The 22285-nt window shown below is 30.9% G+C and overlaps 1 protein-coding gene and 2 long non-coding RNA genes across 4 annotated transcripts; 2 read left to right on the plus strand and 1 right to left on the minus strand.

Annotated features, from left to right (window-relative positions):
- Window positions 1–411: 411 nt before the first annotated feature.
- LOC123916402 lies at window positions 412–1007 on the minus strand. The gene is made up of 3 exons (XR_006812123.1): window positions 984–1007; window positions 700–888; window positions 412–566 (listed from the first exon to the last, which is right to left on the minus strand). It is a non-coding gene; the product is annotated as an uncharacterized LOC123916402 (long non-coding RNA).
- A 1778-nt stretch (window positions 1008–2785) lies between these two features.
- Window positions 2786–7713, plus strand: LOC123914427 (26S proteasome regulatory subunit 6B homolog). Its single transcript, XM_045965574.1, has 6 exons — window positions 2786–3425; window positions 4164–4394; window positions 6116–6274; window positions 6446–6598; window positions 6799–6882; window positions 7368–7713. The coding sequence occupies exons 1-6, from the start codon at window positions 2931–2933 to the stop codon at window positions 7500–7502; spliced, it is 1257 nt and encodes a 418-aa protein (XP_045821530.1). The 5' UTR covers window positions 2786–2930; the 3' UTR covers window positions 7503–7713.
- A 912-nt stretch (window positions 7714–8625) lies between these two features.
- LOC123915893 lies at window positions 8626–9987 on the plus strand. 2 transcript variants are annotated; one of them, XR_006812022.1, is made up of 3 exons: window positions 8626–8672; window positions 8774–9154; window positions 9703–9987. It is a non-coding gene; the product is annotated as an uncharacterized LOC123915893 (long non-coding RNA). The 2 variants fall into 2 exon arrangements; XR_006812023.1 differs by lacking the exon at window positions 8626–8672 and having other exon boundaries at window positions 8774–9158.
- Window positions 9988–22285: the final 12298 nt, after the last annotated feature.

A 22285-nucleotide genomic window follows, 5' to 3' on the forward strand; every position in this document is an offset into this window, starting at 1 on the left:
CATCCTTTAAACATGACCAAACAACCAAGTTGAATTAATCCTACGCACATAGAATGAAAAATATGACTAAACATACAGCCACAGTACATTGAAACATTAGATAATGTGACATATACTCCCTCCGGCTTTTTTAGATTCATTGGAAAATGAATGTATTTAGTCTAAAATATAGACCAAATATATTACTTTTTCAATGAATCTAAAAAAGTTATTTTTGTTTACATATGAAACAGGAAGAAGTATTAACACAAGATGTACCAAACTATAACATTTAAGGAGTACACACGTCAACCAAAAACTTTTGGCTTAAATCATACTTCACTTAATTAGCATTCAAAGATGTTCCTTTCACCGGTGCACTCACTAAAGGCATACGACAATTTCTTCCTAGCTTTGATCAAATTTGGGGTAGAGAATGATCCAGTGGTAACACAAGAAAAATTTGATGGAGTTTCTAGATCAATCAAAGGCTTCTTCCCTTTAGTGATAAATTTCTGCACACTTGAAACTAATACACTATCGTGCGCCTCCACGTCAAGTTGGGCAAATGGATCAATATATATCGACTGCATTTAAATAGGAGCATGAAATTAACGAAAATTAGGTTACAACAGCAGGGGTTGAATGTAACAAAATCTAATTAAGAATATTGTTTATCTCAAGAACTAAAAAAATAAAGTTTTTCCAAATTATAACAACCTTCGTAGGAGTAAAGTTATTGCCAAGCTCATGGAAACGACGAACAGATCCCTCTTCATCGGTCATGTTTATGATTTCTACATAATCTTCAAACCTATACTCTGATCTAGAAGTCTTCCTAGCTATGAAAAGAATTTCTTTCCCCTCAAAAGCCTTGCTTCCATAATGAGCCAATGCATGTTCTATTCCCTATAAGAATGACCAATCGAATGCAGTTAGCATTGGCACATAGATTAATTACAAATTTCAGACGACTAATACCAATTTTTAAAAACAATTCTAACCAATGAACTATGATTAAGGCAGTGAATTCTGAACTTTGGTATTCGATCGAAAAATCAATTTGTAAGGATGCAGAGTTGTACGATAAAATCCAACGACTGGAACAACATCAAAGTTTGATAGCTTATAAACTTCCCCTTCCTTTAATTTATTCTGGAATAGGTAAACCAATTCTTTCCTTATCAAGGCATGAATCTTACCTCCCTGTGTATTAATCAAAGTTTCGTTATTTATAGATCAACCATCACCAAGAACACGAGAAACATATCAAAACAAAACCAAAAAAAAATAATCATACACAATAATCAATTCTATGAATTAGCAAACAAACCAAATATTACGAACAAACCTTCTCATCTATCAGCACCATTTCCATAGAGTTCAACTCATTAGGCTTCATAAAAGAAGAAATTGCCCACATACGGAGGACACGAACTTTGAACTTCCATGAATTATGCCCAGGAAGAACATCGCACAACATGTCAAATTGGGTTGCCATTTCGAAATCGAATTGGATGACTGATTCAGCCTCAAATGCAATGGAAGAAGAAAAGAAATTATGGATATTTATAAGTGAGAATCACAAACAATAACACACTGTTGAGAATAGTCTTATTCAAATGATTATAGAGAAAAGAAGAATCAGAATATATTCTTACCCAATTGCTAGAAACAAAGCCGCATAGTATTCCCATAATCAGAATCAATTTACGCGCGCAAAGCTTTTGAAAAACGAATCTAAAACACCCTATTAAGCTGGAACAATCGCACATGATAAGCTGGCAGTGTTTCTGTGAGCATGTTGGTGTGAAAGCTCCTGGAACGGCGAAGAGAACGGCTTTTTTGCCTTTTGTTAGGTCGGAAACTGTTATGGTTTGGACTTCGCCGGCGGGGTCGAGGTATGAGAAGGTGGATTCGGGAAGTTTGTCGCCGACGGAGATGGTGGCGGAGATTTTGGATGAAGTGGAAAATCGGAGAGGTTTTGGGTTGAAACGGTTGAGTTTGAGGGGGAGGGTAAAATTGGAAGAGAGGGTTTTGGTTTTGGGAGATAAGAGTGATGTGGTGGTGGAAGAAGAGAGGAGTCTAGAGAAAGAGAGAGATGTATCCATTGATGAGAATTTTGAGGTACAATCTAATAGTAAAAACCCTATTTTTTCTAAACAAACAGTGGCCCAATCAAGGAGAGTTCAGTATTTTGAAAACTGGATGATTTTTGGCTGAAATAGTTCTCGACGAATGGGTTTGCATTGTTAATATATAGGATTTGGTCGTCAGAAGGATATTTTCGTCCCTAATTTTGGGAGAATATTTTTCAAGATTAAAATATATAACCGACACAAGAGAATTTATTATAAATAATATAAATAAAAGATAAATATATACGAATTAAATCTTTATTTAATTTTACTTCTCAAAAAAAATCTTTATTTAATTTTCAAACAAGTTAACATAAATTATAATGTCTTGTTTAAAAAAAGAAACAAATCTAAATTATATAATGTCTTGTCTAAAAAGAAAGAAGAATAATGCTAGCAACACACTCTTTAACAAACACACTCCAACACACTCTTTTTTATTGGTTGAAATTCACATGGGTCCCACAAAAAAATGTGGACCCTATGGGACCCATATAAATTTTAACTAATAGAAGAGAGTGTGTTAGTTAAAGAGTGTGTTGCTAGCACTCCTCAAGAAAGAAATCTAACCATGTATACTTATTTAAATTTAAATAATAAACTAAAAAAAGATTGACACAAAATAATAAAAATACTTATTACTCACAAATTACTAGTATATGTTCCGTGGGTTTAAAAACAACTCACTTCTCCAATCTCCATCAAAAGAAAAAGAAAAATAAAATAACACCTCACCTCGTTTCATACTACTTCATCTAAAAGCAATCCCAAATTCCCAATCTCAAACCCTATTCCCAAATTCTCTCCACAACCATGGGATCTTCCGCGATGGTACTCGACCCAAAACCAATCTCCGAACCACCACCATCCTTTCCATCTTCAAAATCCGAATACCACTACGGCGGCGAATCATCTTCCGACGAAGATGATCTCTACAGCCGCCTTAAATCTCTTCAACGACAACTCGAATTCATCGATATTCAAGAAGAATACGTAAAAGACGAACAAAAGAATCTCAAACGAGAGCTTCTTCGTGCTCAAGAAGAAGTTAAACGGATCCAATCGGTTCCACTTGTTATTGGTCAATTTATGGAGATGGTTGATCAGAATAATGGAATTGTTGGATCTACTACTGGATCTAATTACTATGTTAGGATTCTTAGTACGATTAATAGGGAGCTTCTTAAGCCTTCTGCTTCGGTTGCGCTTCACCGGCATTCTAATGCGCTTGTTGATGTTCTTCCGCCGGAAGCTGATTCTAGTATCTCACTTCTTAGTCAGTCTGAGAAGCCTGATGTTACTTATAATGTTAGTTTTTTAACGATTTTTTTTTCAATTGGTTTTGGATTATGCCACTTTTTGTGTGTTAGAATTGCAAAATCTAGGGTTTTTATTTTATAAATTCGTTCAATTAGGTTTAGTTGCTTCGTTAATTAGGGGTTTGTGTGTGTGTGTGTAATTTTCAATTATGATTTGGTTACTAGGTTTAGTTTCTAGGAAAATTCAATTTTCAACTGATTGAGCTTAAAACTATCGTTACTGAAGTGTCTCTGTTTCTTTTATTGGACACAGAAGCAGACAATGAATATGTATAAGTGTTAGAGAGAATGTCGCTTAACAATGCCTGACATTGAAAAGTGTTGAGTTTGTTTGGTAGAATTTAAGTGTTTTTGGTTAGTAGTTGCTATATAAGCTTGAAAAATCTGGTCACCAGAAAAAATATAAGATTGAAAATATGCTCGTACTTCAAAAGTGGAGAGCATTACATGTAGATGAGCTTTGCGGAGTTTCTTGTAGTTATTTATTACATGTAGTTGAGGGGGTTGGGGGGACAATTACATTGAGACTGAAAGCATATGCATTATAATGGGTGGGAACTTAGACATTTGGACAAATGAGTTGGTGTCTAACGAGTTGATGAGAGCTTACGATGAAGTTAATTATGGTTTAGCTGACTTCTGTTTAGCATATATTGTTGTCATCTTAAAGTATTTTTTATGTTGCCTGCTGACTGTACCTTGTTGATACGGTTTTTATATTTTTTAGGATATTGGAGGGTGTGATATCCAAAAGCAGGAAATCCGTGAGGCTGTGGAGCTACCCCTTACACATCACGAGCTCTACAAACAAATTGGTATTGATCCCCCTCGTGGTGTTCTACTATATGGACCCCCTGGAACTGGTAAAACAATGCTTGCCAAAGCTGTTGCTAATCATACCACTGCTGCCTTCATCAGGGTTGTCGGATCTGAATTTGTGCAGAAGTATCTTGGTGAGGTATGAATTTAAGCCATTTGCATTTGAAGTTATGGTAACAATGTTGTAACTTACTCAGCTGTCTTTGTTTGCATTTGAAGATTATGGGTTTCAGATTCCTAATTTTCAATTTTGTGTTTTTTTTTTTTGTTTTTGTATTCTGTTCCAAAAAGATTGGTCATATATATTTTATTGGCATTATTTGAAAGAAAATTTGTATCACAAACTGTTAAAGAAAATTTGAAGACAAAGTCCTCTCTTGTAGAAGAGATAAGAAATAAATTGAAAACCATTATCTGATCTGATTGTCTACATTTCTAGAAAGTAGTAAGATATACTTATTGCATTTTTCTATTATTGATATTTATGTTATCCAAGCCCTATCTTCTAGGACTGAATTTTAAATAGCCAACTTGCTCTGAAATTCGAGATTGCTTACTTGTTTCAGCATACTTTCATAGGTATAGAATTGCCAACCCGTAATTCCTTTTGTAGCTTTTCAATCCATAATCACATGACCCGAATCCTTATTTTCTAATACATCTTGCTTCAAGCTTGTTGGTTTAACTTCGCCATTGTCTGTCAATTTATTGTCATGCACATAGACAATTAGTGCTGCGTGGTCATCATTGGCCGAGTGTTAATAGAATAAAATAAAGTATGATTAGGCTAGCTTTGGACTTATCTTTGACTCCCCTCCACTGCCCCTGAACTTACTCGATATTCCTTGTTCCTTCCCTCCTTACCTACAAAAAACATTCACCAAGTCTAGTAAGAGGTTTACTCGTAAAATAGGATTTGTTGCTCAGATCTGAGTACATCTGGTTCATGTTATCCCAGAGTCCTTGACTATCGTTGTACATATATTATATTATTGTTTAGAGCCGAGGCGGCCTTCCATGTAATACACCAGCCATGTCGTGATTAAGTCAGGGACTTCTCAGCATCCCACTGGTCTATACTCTATACTATCAGGTTCCTTTGTGTCACCCATAAGACAATCCATCTTTCATCTGTTGCAGATGTGCATAAATATAAACCGAAACCAAGATAATATACCCATCCAAGGATCTAAATTGACGCCAAATCAGATTAAGTTCTTGGGATAAGTTATTTTGTTTGTGGATGTTGGAGGGGCTTATCCAATGTTAACCTCTGGAGATGATCCAAAATTAGCATTAACCATGGTATGGTGGCAGAACTAGAGTTTTTGTGCATGATAACAACTTGCAAGAAAATTTGTATTTTAAATTGATATTGGAAAATAGAATACCAAATCATCATCTATGTTCTCACAATATAGTTAGCCTCTATTAGGAGTGTCATGTGTATCTCATGGAACTTGTGTGCATCTTCCTCTTGTGGCTCATGGCTTACAGCTATTCTTAGCTGTTATAGAGGGTTAGTTAGCCAGGTCGTCACAATCTATTATATCATTTTCTTCAAGTTTCTGCCACATTCTGATAAATCAGAAGCAGTTGTCTGATTATCTGTAGCCCTAAAAAGGGAGATTACACTTATCCCATTACTATTTTCTATCATCTATATTTATCATATCCAAACACCTTATCCAGGATATATAACTATTAATTTTCAGTAGTATGCTGTTTCCTGTCCATGATTTTAACTACCTACTCTTCCTGAAGCTTCCTGGGAGTTTCAAAACTCATTATCTTCATAAAAGAAGTATAAAATGTTATAGCTGTATCATCTTCTAATCTTCTCCACTATTTCTATTTCAGGGTCCCCGAATGGTTCGTGATGTATTTCGTCTAGCAAAAGAGAATGCACCTGCAATTATATTTATTGATGAGGTTGATGCAATAGCTACTGCTAGATTTGACGCCCAAACCGGAGCTGATAGAGAAGTACAACGTATCCTCATGGAACTTTTGAATCAGGTATCTCTATGCAAGACATTTCTATATATTCTCTTAGGTGCTGTGAATGTGTTGATGAACATTGATTTAATTTCCTTATCTCTTAACCTCTGACTCTTTGGTTTAAATAGACATCCTCTCATGTTTTAAATATTCTCTGATGTTGTGGTTTAACCTCTGTTTTCTATTCAGATGGATGGTTTCGACCAGACAGTGAATGTTAAAGTCATAATGGCAACCAATCGAGCAGACACTTTGGATCCTGCCCTCTTGCGTCCTGGAAGGCTTGACCGGAAAATTGAGTTCCCTTTGCCTGATAGACGCCAAAAGAGGCTTGTATTTCAGGTGAGTTTATTTTATTTTATTTTTTTATTTTTGCATTTCTATGTCATAATTCTATATGCTTCCATGTTTGTAGTCAATAATAGTTCATGACTGGGAAAGTTCAATGTTCTTGCAAACATTCACTGCCTTTATTTTGAAGTAACTGATAGTTTATTTTCAGCTGTGTTCTAACCTATTAGTTAATGGTTCACTTGTAACAGGTTTGCACTGCCAAAATGAATTTGAGTGATGAGGTGGACCTAGAGGATTATGTTTCCCGTCCTGACAAAATTAGTGCTGCCGAGGTTTGTTCATATCTGATGATCTTCATGTTTATTGTTTTATGCAAAATATACTTTTTATAAGTTTTAGGACCATAGATGATTCATCTAATCAAAATTTATTGTTTATCACTTCCATTCCATCATCTTGTGAGGTTTAAAACAAGACTATTTAGAACATGCCCCAATAGTTGGTTGATAGCTTCTTTTAGAATTTGGCATAATGTATCAAATATATAGTTTAAGAGTAGTTGAAAAAATAAGATGTTACTTTTGATAGTTTCACTTGAACTGAAAACTGGTGTTAGAAAGAAAACTACCATGTTTCTTTATGAAGTCGGAATATGTTTGTGTAGTTAAATGGGATTATAGGGAAATACTTTGTAATCATATAATCTTAAAATGTTTAACCGCGAATGAAAATTGACTACTATACAATAAGACAAAAACCAAACCATTTAGAAGGATGCCTCCATTAATTATTTATTTGATGATTGTTTGTGCTGCAGATTTCTGCTATTTGTCAAGAAGCGGGAATGCATGCTGTTCGTAAGAATAGATATGTCATACTGCCAAAGGACTTTGAGAAGGGTTACAGGACCAACGTGAAGAAGCCTGATACTGACTTTGAATTTTACAAGTGATGATGGGGTTTTATCTGATTTGTTTGTATACGTACGTATGGTGCAGAATATAGTTAAAGATTACATTTTCTAGAGTAATTGTGGGTCATCAATGTTTAACAGAAAAATGGTGAAATGTTTCTGATTCGTGCATACTTTTCATCTTATTATGTAATGCAGATTAATTTAACTTAACGATTAGATTTATTGTGACAGCTTAATATTTTGAGTACCTGCATGTTTGATTATTTACTAAGGTATAAAAACCCAAGTCTGGACAAATTAAAATAAAACATTGAGACCAAACCTGCCTTCAATTTCCCTCGGTGAAACATGAAACGATATGCTCTGAAGTAGTTTTTACTGCCAGTTGTTTTAGTAAAAAAAATTGTGATATATTTTTTCCAATTACATTTTTATTTTCATTCAACTAAGCTCTTTGGGAGTTTGGAGGGGAGGGGAGGAGAGCAGATGAAAAGATAGTTATTTATTTCACATTAAATGAATTATGAGAGTTTTTATGAATATTGAGAGGAAAATGTATTATTTGGAAGTGACTTAATAATGTTAAACAAGTAGTCCCTGGTCAGTTACAATTAGGATTGGGGTTGGTCTAGCAGAATGAGATTATTTTTTTTTTCTCGACAGAATGAGATATTCTCCTACAGTCCTACTCCATTTTGATCTAAGGGAGATGTGTGTTTACTGTATAGTATTGGACAGTGCGTGCATCAAACATGATTTATATCTGGTTAATTAGTGTGGAAACACGTTTTAAATCACTCTTTTTCTTATCTTATCTTAATCTTAATATAATAAAGGATCAGTGGTTTTGCAAGCCCCAATTTGAAACCCTAAATCTTTGCCCAATCAATCTCCTACATTTTTTCATGTTGACCAATCACATATTGCCACCTCTAGGTCTCCATTTCATATAACCTAATTTATTTGTCTTTTGGTAACCCTAATATTCTATCCAATAGTTAATTGACACTTATTATATGCTTAGAAAACCACATGCTGGCAACTAGAAACTTCTATATGGTTGCAATGATTTAGCCTGCATCAATCCTGTTGGGCCTCTCCTTACACCAATTGGAAAGCTCCACTAAACACAAGATGACAACAAGTAAACTAAGTGAGTGAAGACTTTTAAGTTTGATGTTGTGTTTGGCCCTCAAGTTGAACAAGGTAATTAAGCATTTTAATGACATAAGTGTCTTTTTAATTTGGTTCTATATTGAAGTTAAATGCTCATTTTGAAAGATTTTCATTTACTTTCTTTACAACAGATATCTTTGAGGACACTGTACCATTTGCAACATGTATGCATTTTAAAACTCTCATTTTTGTTTTCAATTTCACTTAAGTTTTGTTATGTGGCTACAAAATTCGATTTTGAGTGAATTTAATTTGTAAAGTTGTTCTTACTTGAAAGTTGAAAGTAGACCAAATTCCAAGTGTTGCAGCATAAGCTGACAGGCGGCTAAGCATGCACATGCATCAGTTGTGCAGTCACCACTAGATGACGATGCTTTAACACGATGGCAGAGGGATGTAGGCCATGATGATGCAGGGCAGCAGGATGCAGGCCATCAAAAAGACTCACCTAATGTTGCTGACTCCAAGTATTCATATGGTGTGATCAGCTTGAAGTAGTTGAAAGAAGTTTTGTAAGTAATGTGCAGAGAAAGCCATTAAATTTATACTATTTCATTACCATTGTTTATTGTATAGAAACAAGGTTTCAGACTATTTTTTCTTAAAATTACGATTTTTACGTAATTGGCACATATATGCTTAGAATGAAATAAAATGATACATTATGTTTGCATCTTTGGATACTAAGGCTTTGGTGTTGATTTGTATGCTACAAGTGGCCTTCTTATGAGATTTGTATTTGGAGATGACAGTGTATTGCAAGCATGGAAGAATATAAGTGTATTTGATGATTTTGTTTGTAATGTTATATGTACTTAATGTTACATGAATTAGGATGTATTTTTGGTTCATTTGTAGTGTTTGTAATTTCACTCTAAATTTCATTCAAACTGAAATATAGGTTGTATTTTGAGTAATTTTTAACAAGTTATGTATAGTTAGTACTATCTTGACACCAATGCAGCTTACCCTTTAGTGGTTTAGAAAGAGTTATAAAATTAGTTGAAATAGAAAATGGATTCTTATGATTTTTGTTGATTGTTGTATTGATTGTCTGCAGGGTGCTTGCTATGAAGCCTTAAGCAATTTTCAAGTTGGAGATATGCATTAGTTTTATTGGAATTTTGTCACTTTTGCCAAAGCACAGATTGTGGTGGCTTTGCTGGTGTTGAGAAAATGTGAGGAATGGGAGATGCTATAGTTTTTTTTTTTGCATCATGCTGGTGTATTGACCAGTTTCTTGATTTGGTTTTTAAGTTTATTTACTCTTTCGAATGTATCGATTATACAATGTACTTCTCTATCCTATTATCAATGATTATATGAATGATTTTTAATGTCATCATCTTAACGTACTACTCATGAGAAATTTAAATTAAGTGTACTCTTAGACAAAAATTTAATTTTATAGATGTCACGAGTCTTGAAAGCTTCACTATAAAATTTTGTGTGATGCTTCACTTGATTCGTTTTATTATGGCGGACACAAGACTTCTTATCAAGCCGAACATCACTTCATGTAGGCCTTTGTTACTTAACCCTATCGTTATTATTTTGTTTGTATAATTTGGACTTTGATTTCACTTCTTCAATTCGATTATCTAATCATTGTGTTCAAATTGCTCAATGATGTAGCCTTAGAAAGTTTATAATCAATTTTGTATGCTCTTTTATTTTATGCTTGATTTCTCAAATAACTACTTAGCCCGTTTAATTCCGTTTAATTCCTCCAAACCCGCAGGTGGTTTTAAACTGTTTGATCTTAATCGAGCGGCTGCATATGACCGACTATATAAATACGAGAAAGTTTTGACTACACAAGAACGTGATCCCCGATAAAGGTGGACAATTAGATTCTGCGGCAGAAATCAGTAATCAACAAGAGGAATGATATTTTGACACAAATATTTTTATTTACCATGATCTACAACATCCATGATTGACATATAAATGGTGTTCCTTGATCAAGGAGCATATGAGCTACAAGGATCAAGGAGCCATGGTTAAGGGATCCCTCCGAGTATCGATATAGATTCGTAATTTTTGTATCCTTTTTTTGTGATAATTTTGTATCCTTCTAATAGTGAGGTTTATAATTTATGCGCGCTGCTAGAGTTTCTTAATTTTTGCGCTTTAGGTCAGCCTCTAATAGAGTGTTTCTTAATCTCTGCGCCATATAGAGTTTCATGATACTACACTATTTTAGCATTCACATAGATTCGTAATTTTTATGCCTTCTTGATACAACAAAGGTTTGTAATTTCTGCGCGTCGCGAATATGATTTTTTAGTTTTCGCGTCACAAGAATCCACAATGGTTCGTAATTTTTTTCTGCTTACAATATAGACATTTATGATCTCTGCGCGCCACTTATCAACCAAATTAATGGAAAAAAGGAGCTGTGATTATTTTTGAATTATTGTTTAGAGGAAAAGAGAAATAGATCGAGTCCTGATGTACTCTTGCATCCTTATTGTGCATTGAAACTTTTTTTTTTCTTCATATTGTCATGATAATGATAATTTATGTGGTTGTTTTTGTAAATTGAATTTGGATATAATGAGATTGGCCTATAAAAGTCTCCTATGTTGAAGAATACTTCTATTTTGGAACTTGCTATCATGTCCTTCACAAAATTCTTCTATCATCATAATGTACAATCGTTTCTCCTACCTATATTTTGAATAGCACTCCCATGTCCCATAGCACTCCTATCTATTCTCAAATAGTAGTAATCTTTCTATAAATGTCATAGGTCATGAAAGTTCCATTATAAAATTCGGTGTGATGATTCACTTGAAGTGTGCATATGGTCTGCATTTATGTTTGCAATGATCAATTATGTTTAACCCACTTAATTAAGATTAAATTATATGATGCCTTTAATTTAAAACATCCTATATTTGTAATGATATATTATGCTTAACTCACTTGATTGACAGCATCCATGATTGAAATAAATTTGGCGTTCCGCCAAATGAACTAATTTGATTAATTTTCGTTTGCTTATGACTAACTTCATTTGGCTCATAGCATCCATGATTGACAACAACCATGATTGTTATATATATGACGTTCTTCCAAACCCGTGCATCGCACGGGTCGGTTACTAGTTTGGAAAATTATACAATGATAATTTTATAGGTCATGCTAACAAATGCTTTTAAGGTAGTTAAAAAAGTGTCAAATTTTAAAAGGTTCGATGCACCACTTTTCAAGTCAAATTTTTATATTTGCTTCTTTAACATGTGTCTAAGGATCTTTTTCATTAGAATTTTGCTAATTTTATTTTAAAACAAAGTAATTCTTAAATTTAGTAGTCTTTAGTTAACTCATAAATTAAAGAAGAAAAAAAAAATCATATTTGGCTTAACCAAGTTTTAGTTAACTTTATCATATTTAACGTTTATCATTTTCAAACTAGGTTTAAATTATTTCTATAAAGCAAATTTCTATTAAAAAAATGAAATGATATTGTAAGAAATACAATTATTTTTCATCATATAAAAACTTAAATATATGAATTAATATTCTATTTTTCGGTCTAATAGTCTATTTGCTAGATTCACGTATATAGAAGTGGACAACTTTGAATTCAAACCTCGATCCCTCCAATAATGTCGCTAGTAACTACAAACGAAGCTACTCTTATGAGACTGAACAATAATATTTATTTTGTTTACAAGAACAATAATATTCTTGTTTTGATAGATGAACAATAATATTGTGAATCATATGCATTTAGTTATTTGCATTATTATCAAGGAAATGTTCCCCGTAAATTTTTTAATTTTATTTCTATTTTAGTTTTCTTAACCGGTATAACCCTTATGTGAAAGTGACTACTATTTTGAATGATATCGTTGGGGTCAATGAATACAATGTGCTGGGGTCTCACGTGAAGTTTCTTGGACGTAATTAACTCAACAGAATCAGAATAAGAACCAATAAAATTTGGAACAGTATGCAAAATCAGTTAACATTTATAGGCCGTGTTGCAAAGGGCATGTGTGCACTTTCAAGGTCTGGTCCCCCAACAATTTACTCAAAAATCCAAGCAGGGACTTCACCCTCTCCTTCCTCCCCAAACAAACACAAAGTATAACTTGTTAAATATAGGAACATGTTAACTAAATTATAAAAATTAAAAAATTGACAGTATTATTAAATTTATTAATAATTTATATTCTTTTTATAAAGACTTATCTGTATTTTTGGAATTTCAATTTAATCTTGCTCATGAAAATAGTTTTCCGTTTTAAAATTGAACATTTTAGTCTTTGAATTGCAACAATTAAATAAATCATGAGCTGGTGATTTAGTAGATTCAAGATCTGTATTGGAAGCAGCAGTTAGTCACCAAGAACTGCAACATTTAATTGTTCCTAGGGTACCAGGGACCCGTTTTATGTTTTCAATTTTATTCATACTAGAGTTAAGGTCTACCTTATGTACAAAAAAAAAAAGAAGTTAAGATCAACCTTAGGTTGATCCGGCTTTCCGGTTAGTAAGAATTCTACCAAAATCTTACAAGAACTCGAGTTTGAATCTCACCGCCAATAATGTTAAGATTTTAATGATGGGTAATAAGTATTTCGAGTCTTCGGACTTTTATTCTGATGCGCTGATGAATTCCCATGACACAATTTGCTTAAATTTTTCAAAGTAAAAAAATAAATGTTTGGCTAAGAATTTTATTAAATTATTGTTAATATCTTAATGTGGGTAGTTTGATTATTAATATTTTCATTCAAAATTAGTACTATTGTTGTTGTTTATTTCAAAGTTGTTTACTTGCAACTAGTACTTGTAGTAGATTTATTAGTAATGTAGGTGGTGATTATTGGATGATTTCGGAAACATTTGCTTGCAGTTAAAGGGAATGTAATCTGACAAAATACCCAACTTATTTAATAACCCAAGATAGAATTAATGGGTGAAAAACAAATTAAGAGGTTTCTTCCATAACGTTGTAGAAATGGAAGTTTAATTATAGTTTTACTTACATGATCCACTCAACAGCTGGTATCTAAGTAGTACTTTTAGTACTTTCTATTGTATTTTACATAAAAATATTTTATTCTACTTTCATAACTTATGATTGAAATTTGTTGTTTTAAGTTTTCAAACAGTTTTAAATTGTGTCAGTTAATTATAGATCAGACGACTCATATTAATGTTATTTTACTAAATTCCTTATTTTTTTAAGGAGAACCTATGTTGTCTAGGTACGGGTAAGGTATCCGATACGGTTACTGATACACGGTATAACATTTTTAGAAAATTTAAGGTACGAGTACGTTAATATAAAATATTAGAAAAATTATTTTTAAGTGAATTATTATCATCATGCTTTGAAGATTTAATTTTTTTGTCCACCATCTCAACTATTTTCATAAAAAATGAGAGATAATTGAAATATAATAAAAAATTATAATATTTTAACAGATTTTTCAATAGTCAATATATTTTTTCCGTATTCATCATCATAAATCAACCAAATAAAAATAGATACGGAATCGGTGCGTATCATACAAGTGTCATGGATTATCCGGTACTAGTACGTATCCGGTACGAGTACTTCACCATTTTAGGAATACCCATATTACATAGAGGAAAACTATTGCAGTGGACATGTAAATTGTGACGGAAGGCAACTAGTGTAGCCGGTAAGTGAGTGTTTTTTAAACGTAAGTTGACTACTAATAATAAGCATACATGATATGATATGATACATGTGGGGCTCATTAGGCCATGATGGGATTGTATCACTCACTACACACACCAAAAAGTAAAACCTAGAAAATTAGAATTCCAACCCAAAGCTTTTATATAACTAATTTGAAAGAAACATATATGTGCTATTTCATCAAATCATTATTGAGCATTGACTTTATTTTTTTTGAAATATCATGATAGGATAATCCTACCAAGACTATGAATTCTACACTAGAAGGAGAAAGAACAATTAACTAGCTAATAAATAAAATGTATTTTTTTTTCTTCTTATTTATTGGTTATCATTATCAATTATGAGATTCTACAATATTTATATAATAATAATTAAGTTGATGCTTACATATGATAAAATAATTACATCCACCATAATAATAATGTTACCAAACAAACTAATAAAATGTCTAAAAAATTCATTTTTAAAATAAACTAGAAAGAGTCATTATTTTTTAACATCTATGATCTTATCATATCATTTCAAAATAATTTACAGGGTATGTGAGAAATCGGCTGAAGAGTATCACACATAAAATTGAAGAATAAAAAGTATGTGTTTTTTCTAAAAAAAATACATATCTCAAAATTATGAAAAATTTGAACAAATTAAAGGACCCATATTTACATGGGTCTGGATTTCCTGATGTTACATTAAGACGTTATAACATATTAGAACCGTCTGATCTAAAACGTGTGGCTGAGATCGTTTACAGTAATTTTAAAACTGCATTAATATGAACCATCTAATCTATAATTAGTGGCTAAGATCTTAAACTGTGCGAAAATCGTGCTATTTATTATATTAGAGAATCTCAACCCCCATTTATATTATGAGCATCTAAATTCGTACTATTTATATTTCACGTTAATTTAAAGCAACTGCACAACTAATTTTAAAAAAGAGTTTGATCCTCACCTGTAACATAATATTATTACTAACATGTTCTGTTAAAAAAATAAAATAAAAAATTGACATGCATCTGCACAACTAATTCTCCTTGGTCTCAATTGGAATCTCCTCCATGCATGTGATGTCAGAAGTATTAATAATCTCTAAGTTTGTTTGACTCAACATTTGATTTTAGTATTTTACTCATTCAAAACACCAAATATAAATATACGAATATATTGTGATTCCTAAAAACAAATAGATACCCCCATTTAGCAACTAGCATATATACTAATTAATAATCACAGCCATGCATCTTTTTGAAGGGTTGTCAACATAATATAGTCAGGGACGGATCCAGAAATTGATAAGATAGAGAGCCGAAAAATGTAATATTAAATGTTAAATAAGTAAAGTCTAAATTCAGTAGAAAGATGATTAAATGAAGTCTGACAAAAAAAATTTCCTTCAAAAAATTGATAGTATAATTTTAAAAGTAATGCATTCCATTTTTATTTCTTTAATCATTGCCCTAAAAACACTATTTAACATGACCTTAAACACTATTTATTCAATATGACTACCCATATATTATTAGTATTGTAAGACAATGAACAAGAGGAAGGGAGGGGCCCAAGCCCCTGCCTAAGTCCGTCCCTGAATATACTACACCACTCTGCATCCTTATATATACATTCTATAAACAATCAATTAAGGAATAGTAGTACTATATATATATATATATATATATATATATATATATATATATATATATATATATTTTAAAATATTTATTACTTAATTAGCTATCATCTTAATTTTTAGTGCAACAAAAATTCTACTTCTCTGCCAAGCTGACATGTGAATATACTTTTTATTAAAAATAAATAAAAAAATTAATACAGATCACTTGGAATCAAGTATGATTGTGATTGGGAAAGTTTTTCATTTTTTTATGATGAAGTGCACATGTATTGATCCATTAGACAATTTTGTTTTAGGTCAACATAATAAGGACAGAACTTCTAATGAGTTTCTTTTTCACAAGAAATGGAATTGAGATACTTTCCAACTAGAGTATTCATATTTCATATATGCACCCACCTTACCAATCTAACATACTTCTACTTCACAAACCCTATTGGTTAAGGATTTTTAAGTTTATATATTTTTTAAAATAGTGTTTTGTTTAACTCCTCAATGATTTTAAGTTTTTGGGTATTGATTAATGAATTGAATGAATTCACATATTTAGTTATATGGGTGATCTGAGAGGGACTAAGATCGACAGGCAAAGTTGATGAAACATGGTAGATGATATTGATCGATTGAGCTCCTTGATGGGAGTGTTGTACTCGTAAACACTTTGATATGTTCAAGTCAGCTTGTGGCAAATATCCTTTTATAAATGAAATTTTAAGAAATTATCAGTGTAATTTGTAGATCCACATATCATGTTCATCACGCGGTGATTGATTGTTGAACAAAGACGCTAGGGTGTGCTGACAACATGACTTTCTAGTGTGTTGTATGTTGTATAGAGTATATATAAGGAATTTGGTATGGGTCCAATCTAAAACATTTGGTATGATTAAATTCTATACAATGAATGTTTGGTTTTGAAAGTAAATTAACAAAAGTCTACAATGGGAAGAATGTTTGGAATGGAATGCTAGTTGTTATAAGAAGTGAGATACCCAAGTGGAGAAGGAAAATCAAGCTGAAAATAAATACATTATAAGTGGCAAATTGGCAATTAACACTTAGAAGATTATAATATGCTATTTATGAAGAATTTCATAAAGAATAATTTTTCTATTAGTTGATAATAAAGTTTGGTACCATTAAATATGTGGTCCCTTATACTACATTGTTACATTTAAAATTTATAGGAAGCTTATGAGATATAGCTAGGTTCTATTAAAATTACCAAAATTAAATTTCCAAAACTTCCCCACATGCATATAATCACTTTTAATTTAAATTCCATTATCTTACTATCATTGTAATGAAGCATATTGGGTCACAAAACTAGTGACTGATCTCTATCAACACATACTAGGGCACTAAAATTGTAATAATGTACTTTTTTGCTAAAAGTTGAGACATCATGATAGTAGAGTTGAACTTGAAGTCTCACATTCAATAGATTTCTTGTTTAGTGACCTAGCTGGTTGTTCCATAGTTTACTTCATTAAAAAAATTTGAAAACAAAATTACCACAAATTTATGGTTTCATTAGTGCATATTCTATCATTATTAATTTTTGCTTTCCATTCAAATACTTAATTAGATAGAATTTTTGTCTGCTCCTCACTTCTCCAATTCACTTACATTCAACTTAATTCAGTTTTGTTTTTTTAATTCATACACATTTATTTTGTTCCAGTTAGGCTTTTTTTTTGTGTGTGTAGCTAGCTAGGCTTTTCTTTTCTATGAAAAAACACAATTGGTTGGGTTAATTGTTTTTCGTCAAGTAGCTTAGTGTCTAGAAATTTCACCTTAAAGGTGAATAAGAAGAATGTTCGAGGTTCGAACTCTGGCCCATACATATATAATGCGATGTCTCTACCAACTGAGCTAACCTCACGATAACATTGGTTTGGTTAATTAATTATTTTAATTTTGTTAATTAGTTTATCATGAATTACTTTTCTCCTTCAATAAAAAATTCATTAATTACAAAAAAATTCAAAAAAATAAGTGTTTTTTTTTTAAATCACTCAATGTATAAACAAATCTCTAATTAATTTAATATCTTTAGATTTTCCAAAAAAATAAATTAATATCTTTTGATGTTATTCTTCATTTAAATATTAAAGTTTTCGGTACCATACAATTTTGTGGATATTGATATCCTATGGACAAAATTAATTCAAATTTAAAATAGTTAAATATAAAAAATGCATGACATTAAATTATTAGATAGTGAGCATGTATTTAACAAAACTTTAGATATTAGAATATTCCCCTAATAAAATTATCAAATGATGCTAATTATAATATAAAAAAATGTATTATCATTGCAATATCTATTACTAGAGCAAGACTTCTATGATCACGTGACCATATAGTCACACTCACATAATTTTTATTTTTTATGAAATAATTAATATCATTGCAATATCTATTACTAGAGCAAGACTTCTATGATCACGTGACCATATAGTCACACTCACATAATTTTTATTTTTTATGAAATAATTAAAAGAATAAAATAAAAAAAATTTGAAATTCTTTTGAAGAAGAAAAGAAAATTTTAAATTTTATGAGTATGACCAAGAGATTATATTTGGTCTCATGATCATATAAAAATAATTCATATTACTAAATTGTAAGCTGATTCTCGCATTGTTTGTATTTTATTTGAATTTCAATAGTCTATGACACAATTGAGATTTTTTATAGCACCATTTGTGTATATTCTTTTTTATACATCTCTTAGTTGGAATTTGTTTTAGAAGTTTCTATTTTTCGTATACAAAATAAATAAATAATAAAATGGAGATCCAGATCCAAAAGGTAGAAAGTGGTTGGGGAGAGTGGTTGGTTGGATGTGGATTTGCTTGTCGTGCTCTGTCATCAACAACATCATCATATGTATATTCTGTTTCTAATATAACCCCATCAAGGCTCCCTTCAAGTTTTTTATGGCCATGTTAAATGGTGTCTCGAAACTAAGAGTACTAGTTAAATATATTAATAAGAAAATTTCAGTTTAAAAATTGTACATTCAATATCTTATAAATTTAAAAGGTTTTATTTCTAACATTATTTTTCTTGGCGTCAAATTTGGACATTTAAGCTTTCTTAAAAAAATCAAGTGTTTTTGTTGGTGTCTAATCTGAGGCTGCCTCCTGACACACCTTAATCTTCGAATGCACGGTGTTCCTTGTCTCCCAGATTGTGTCTTGCGTTCGGCCGCAACAGAGGATGCAATGCATCTTTTTCTTGAATGCCCTTATGTAATTAATTGTTGGAAGGAGCTCAACATTTGGAACAAAATTGAGCAGCTCATACATAGCACAAGAAAACAATCTCTTGGCCGTCTTTTTCTCTTTGTTTGCGGGTTTACGATATGAAGAAGAGTGTTTCAGCCACTCTCGGAAGTAAAAAATGACTCAAGGGCCTTTTATTGGTGTGGCACGCCGTAGTGTGGTCAATTTGAAAAGCTAGAATGATTTCTATCTTCAACTCAAAAGTGCTGTCGGTTGATGATATTTTCGACGAAAGTACAAAGGTAATCTTGGATCAAGTACCCTTTGTACTTAATTCCGATATGTGAGTATTTACTAGCTAGTACCATTTGTACTTTTCTCATGAAATACCATTACTTATATTATAAAGCTGATACATTAACCAAGCATTAGTTTTTTTTTTTTTACTAAATTAACCAAGCATTAGTCAGTCAAGTGGTAATTGACGTTGGACTAGGTAGGAATGACCACGGTTCGATCCTCCACAACTACGATCGGAACCACTTGATGTCAAATCTAACATCCGAATTAGATTAGGAGGTCCAGTGAACCGGATACTGATGTTAAAATCTGAAAAAAAAAAAAAAAAAAAAAAAAAAAAAGATGATACATTAATCTATTTCTAATATATTAAAATCGATTACCACCAAAGTTCCTAAATTTTTCTTATTACTTTTAACCACGTTGCAAGTTTTATATCCTTCATTGTAATTTTACTAAAAAAAATATAAGATAAATACAAAAAAAAAGATGATATGCTTAAAAATAGAAACAAAACAAATTATAGATAGAAACAAAACAGAACAATCTATACATATAAAAATAGGAAAAAAGCAATTAAAACATTGTAGAAAGTTTAGTCAATAAAAAAATTATAGAAAAAATATAGCAAAAATAAGAAGAAACCGCGTAAAAATAAGAATATAAAAATAATTAATAAAAAAATAATACTTTATAAAAAAAAGTAATATAAACAATATTTTTCATCGGAAAATGAAAATAAATATAAACAATATTACTATCAAGTTTACTACTAACCACTAATAATAAAAAAGTTAAATAATACTCCCTCCGTGACACTATATAAGCAAAAAACACCTTTTTAGGTTCATTGCTTTATTAATGTATTTTGTCTATAATATAGACTAAATACATTAATAAAACAATGTACCTAAAAATGAGTTTTTTGCTTATATAGTGTCACGGAGGGAGTATCAAACTTACTAAATTATCCTCTATATTCCTAATAAATTTATAATTTTTTATTAAAATTATACATTGGACCATTATTTATCACTGAAACTGTGAAACATAAAAAATTGAATAAATAAATTTACAAGAAAAAACACAATAATTCTACTTATATTTTAATAATATTATATAATAAATTTTTAAACATTTAATTCTAAATGAATTTTCTACCTTAATATAATAGCAAACTTAGATATCAAATAAAAATCAATAGACCCGTGCGACTCTTTAAACTAGTTATTTAATATATTTAAATACTGTAATTAGTTATTGTCAAAAAAGGTACTCTAATTTATTTATTTTTAAGGAAAAAAGGTACTGTAATTTAGGAGCCTGAAATTGATTTAAGACATGCCCTTAGGCCTTAGCATAGCCCTTAATTAATTTAAAGTGATGGAGCATGTGATGAGGAAATAAATTTCTTCCTATGATTCTGATATAAACCCACTCACGGCCTCGAGGTACCGTTTAGAAGTCAATTATTGTTGATATGGACAAACAATGGAAGTAAAGATGAATGAGTAGCAGTAAATGCAAAGTTTAGAAGAAAAAGTCCTCACATAACTAATGAAAAAGCACATGTTAAAAAAAATTAAATATTTATTTTAAAAGACTCGTACATTTAAAATATTTGTAGTATATAACATTTCTACTTCAAACGTATTATGGTAATAAAAAAATATAATTTTTTATTTTTATAGTATTATTATTTAACATGTATTATAAAGACACATGTTCATAATTTCTATATATTATTAATTATTCTCTATATTCTAAAATGTATGAGCGATTAATTTGATTATTTCATACATATTATTCTCTTTGTCTTTTATTATAAAAACATCTACCAAAAATTGCAGATCTTAAAAAAATTTGACTATTCTAAATTTAACATGTATTAAAGATACATGTTTTTTTTTACAATAAATAAAGACACGTGTTTTTTTACTAAATAAAATATATTCATTCATTCAAATTGAGAAGAGTACATCGATGAAATATAAATTCAAAATTCCTAGAAATAAAAATGATTAATCTGTGAACAAACGCACACCATATATGTTGTAACATAAAATAGCATGTTGCATAAGCCTACATATTTAACTATATTGTAGTGTCCGGAATATTCATGTCTCCGAATTTGTAGCGTTGATGACACAAAAGTCATTGATTGGATCTGCACTGAATCAAACTTAATCTTTCAACCTAAAACAAATGAACACTCCACCAAGACGAGACAACAATACTCCGCACTAAGATAGGAAAATCAAAACAATGTGATGAAATAAAAAAAACAAATGAAAAAATATACTACGTGTGGAAATCACACTTATTTAATTAAAATAGAAAGAAAAGCGATTTGAATGTGTGATTTTGGGCCTAAATTGACCATAAATCACTCATCTCTCGTGGATCAAGAAGAAGAGAAAAAGTGGTGACGGCTAGGATTAGAAGAGAAAAAGAAGAAAATGAAAGGAAAAAAAAAGTAACTTAGTATCCTATCACTCTAAAAATTAGTTTACATCAACAATGTATATCATTTCAAAAAGTTTCATGATAGAGAATACACATGTCGTTAACAATTGTAAAATGACTCATTAGCATCACGATTATTATTAAAACTTGAAAAATGCTAATGAGTGTTTTCGGGATATTATTTAGCATTTTATTTAAAAAAAATATGATTATTCAAAAAATTAAACATTTTAATTCCCACTGCATTGTCTTCTGATATTTTCATAAAATTCATAAAAATTTACTATTTAAGATGGTTAAAATTCGTAGGCAAGACC

This window comes from Trifolium pratense, linkage group LG3 (assembly GCF_020283565.1).
Source record: "Trifolium pratense cultivar HEN17-A07 linkage group LG3, ARS_RC_1.1, whole genome shotgun sequence".
Lineage (NCBI taxonomy): Eukaryota > Viridiplantae > Streptophyta > Magnoliopsida > Fabales > Fabaceae > Trifolium > Trifolium pratense.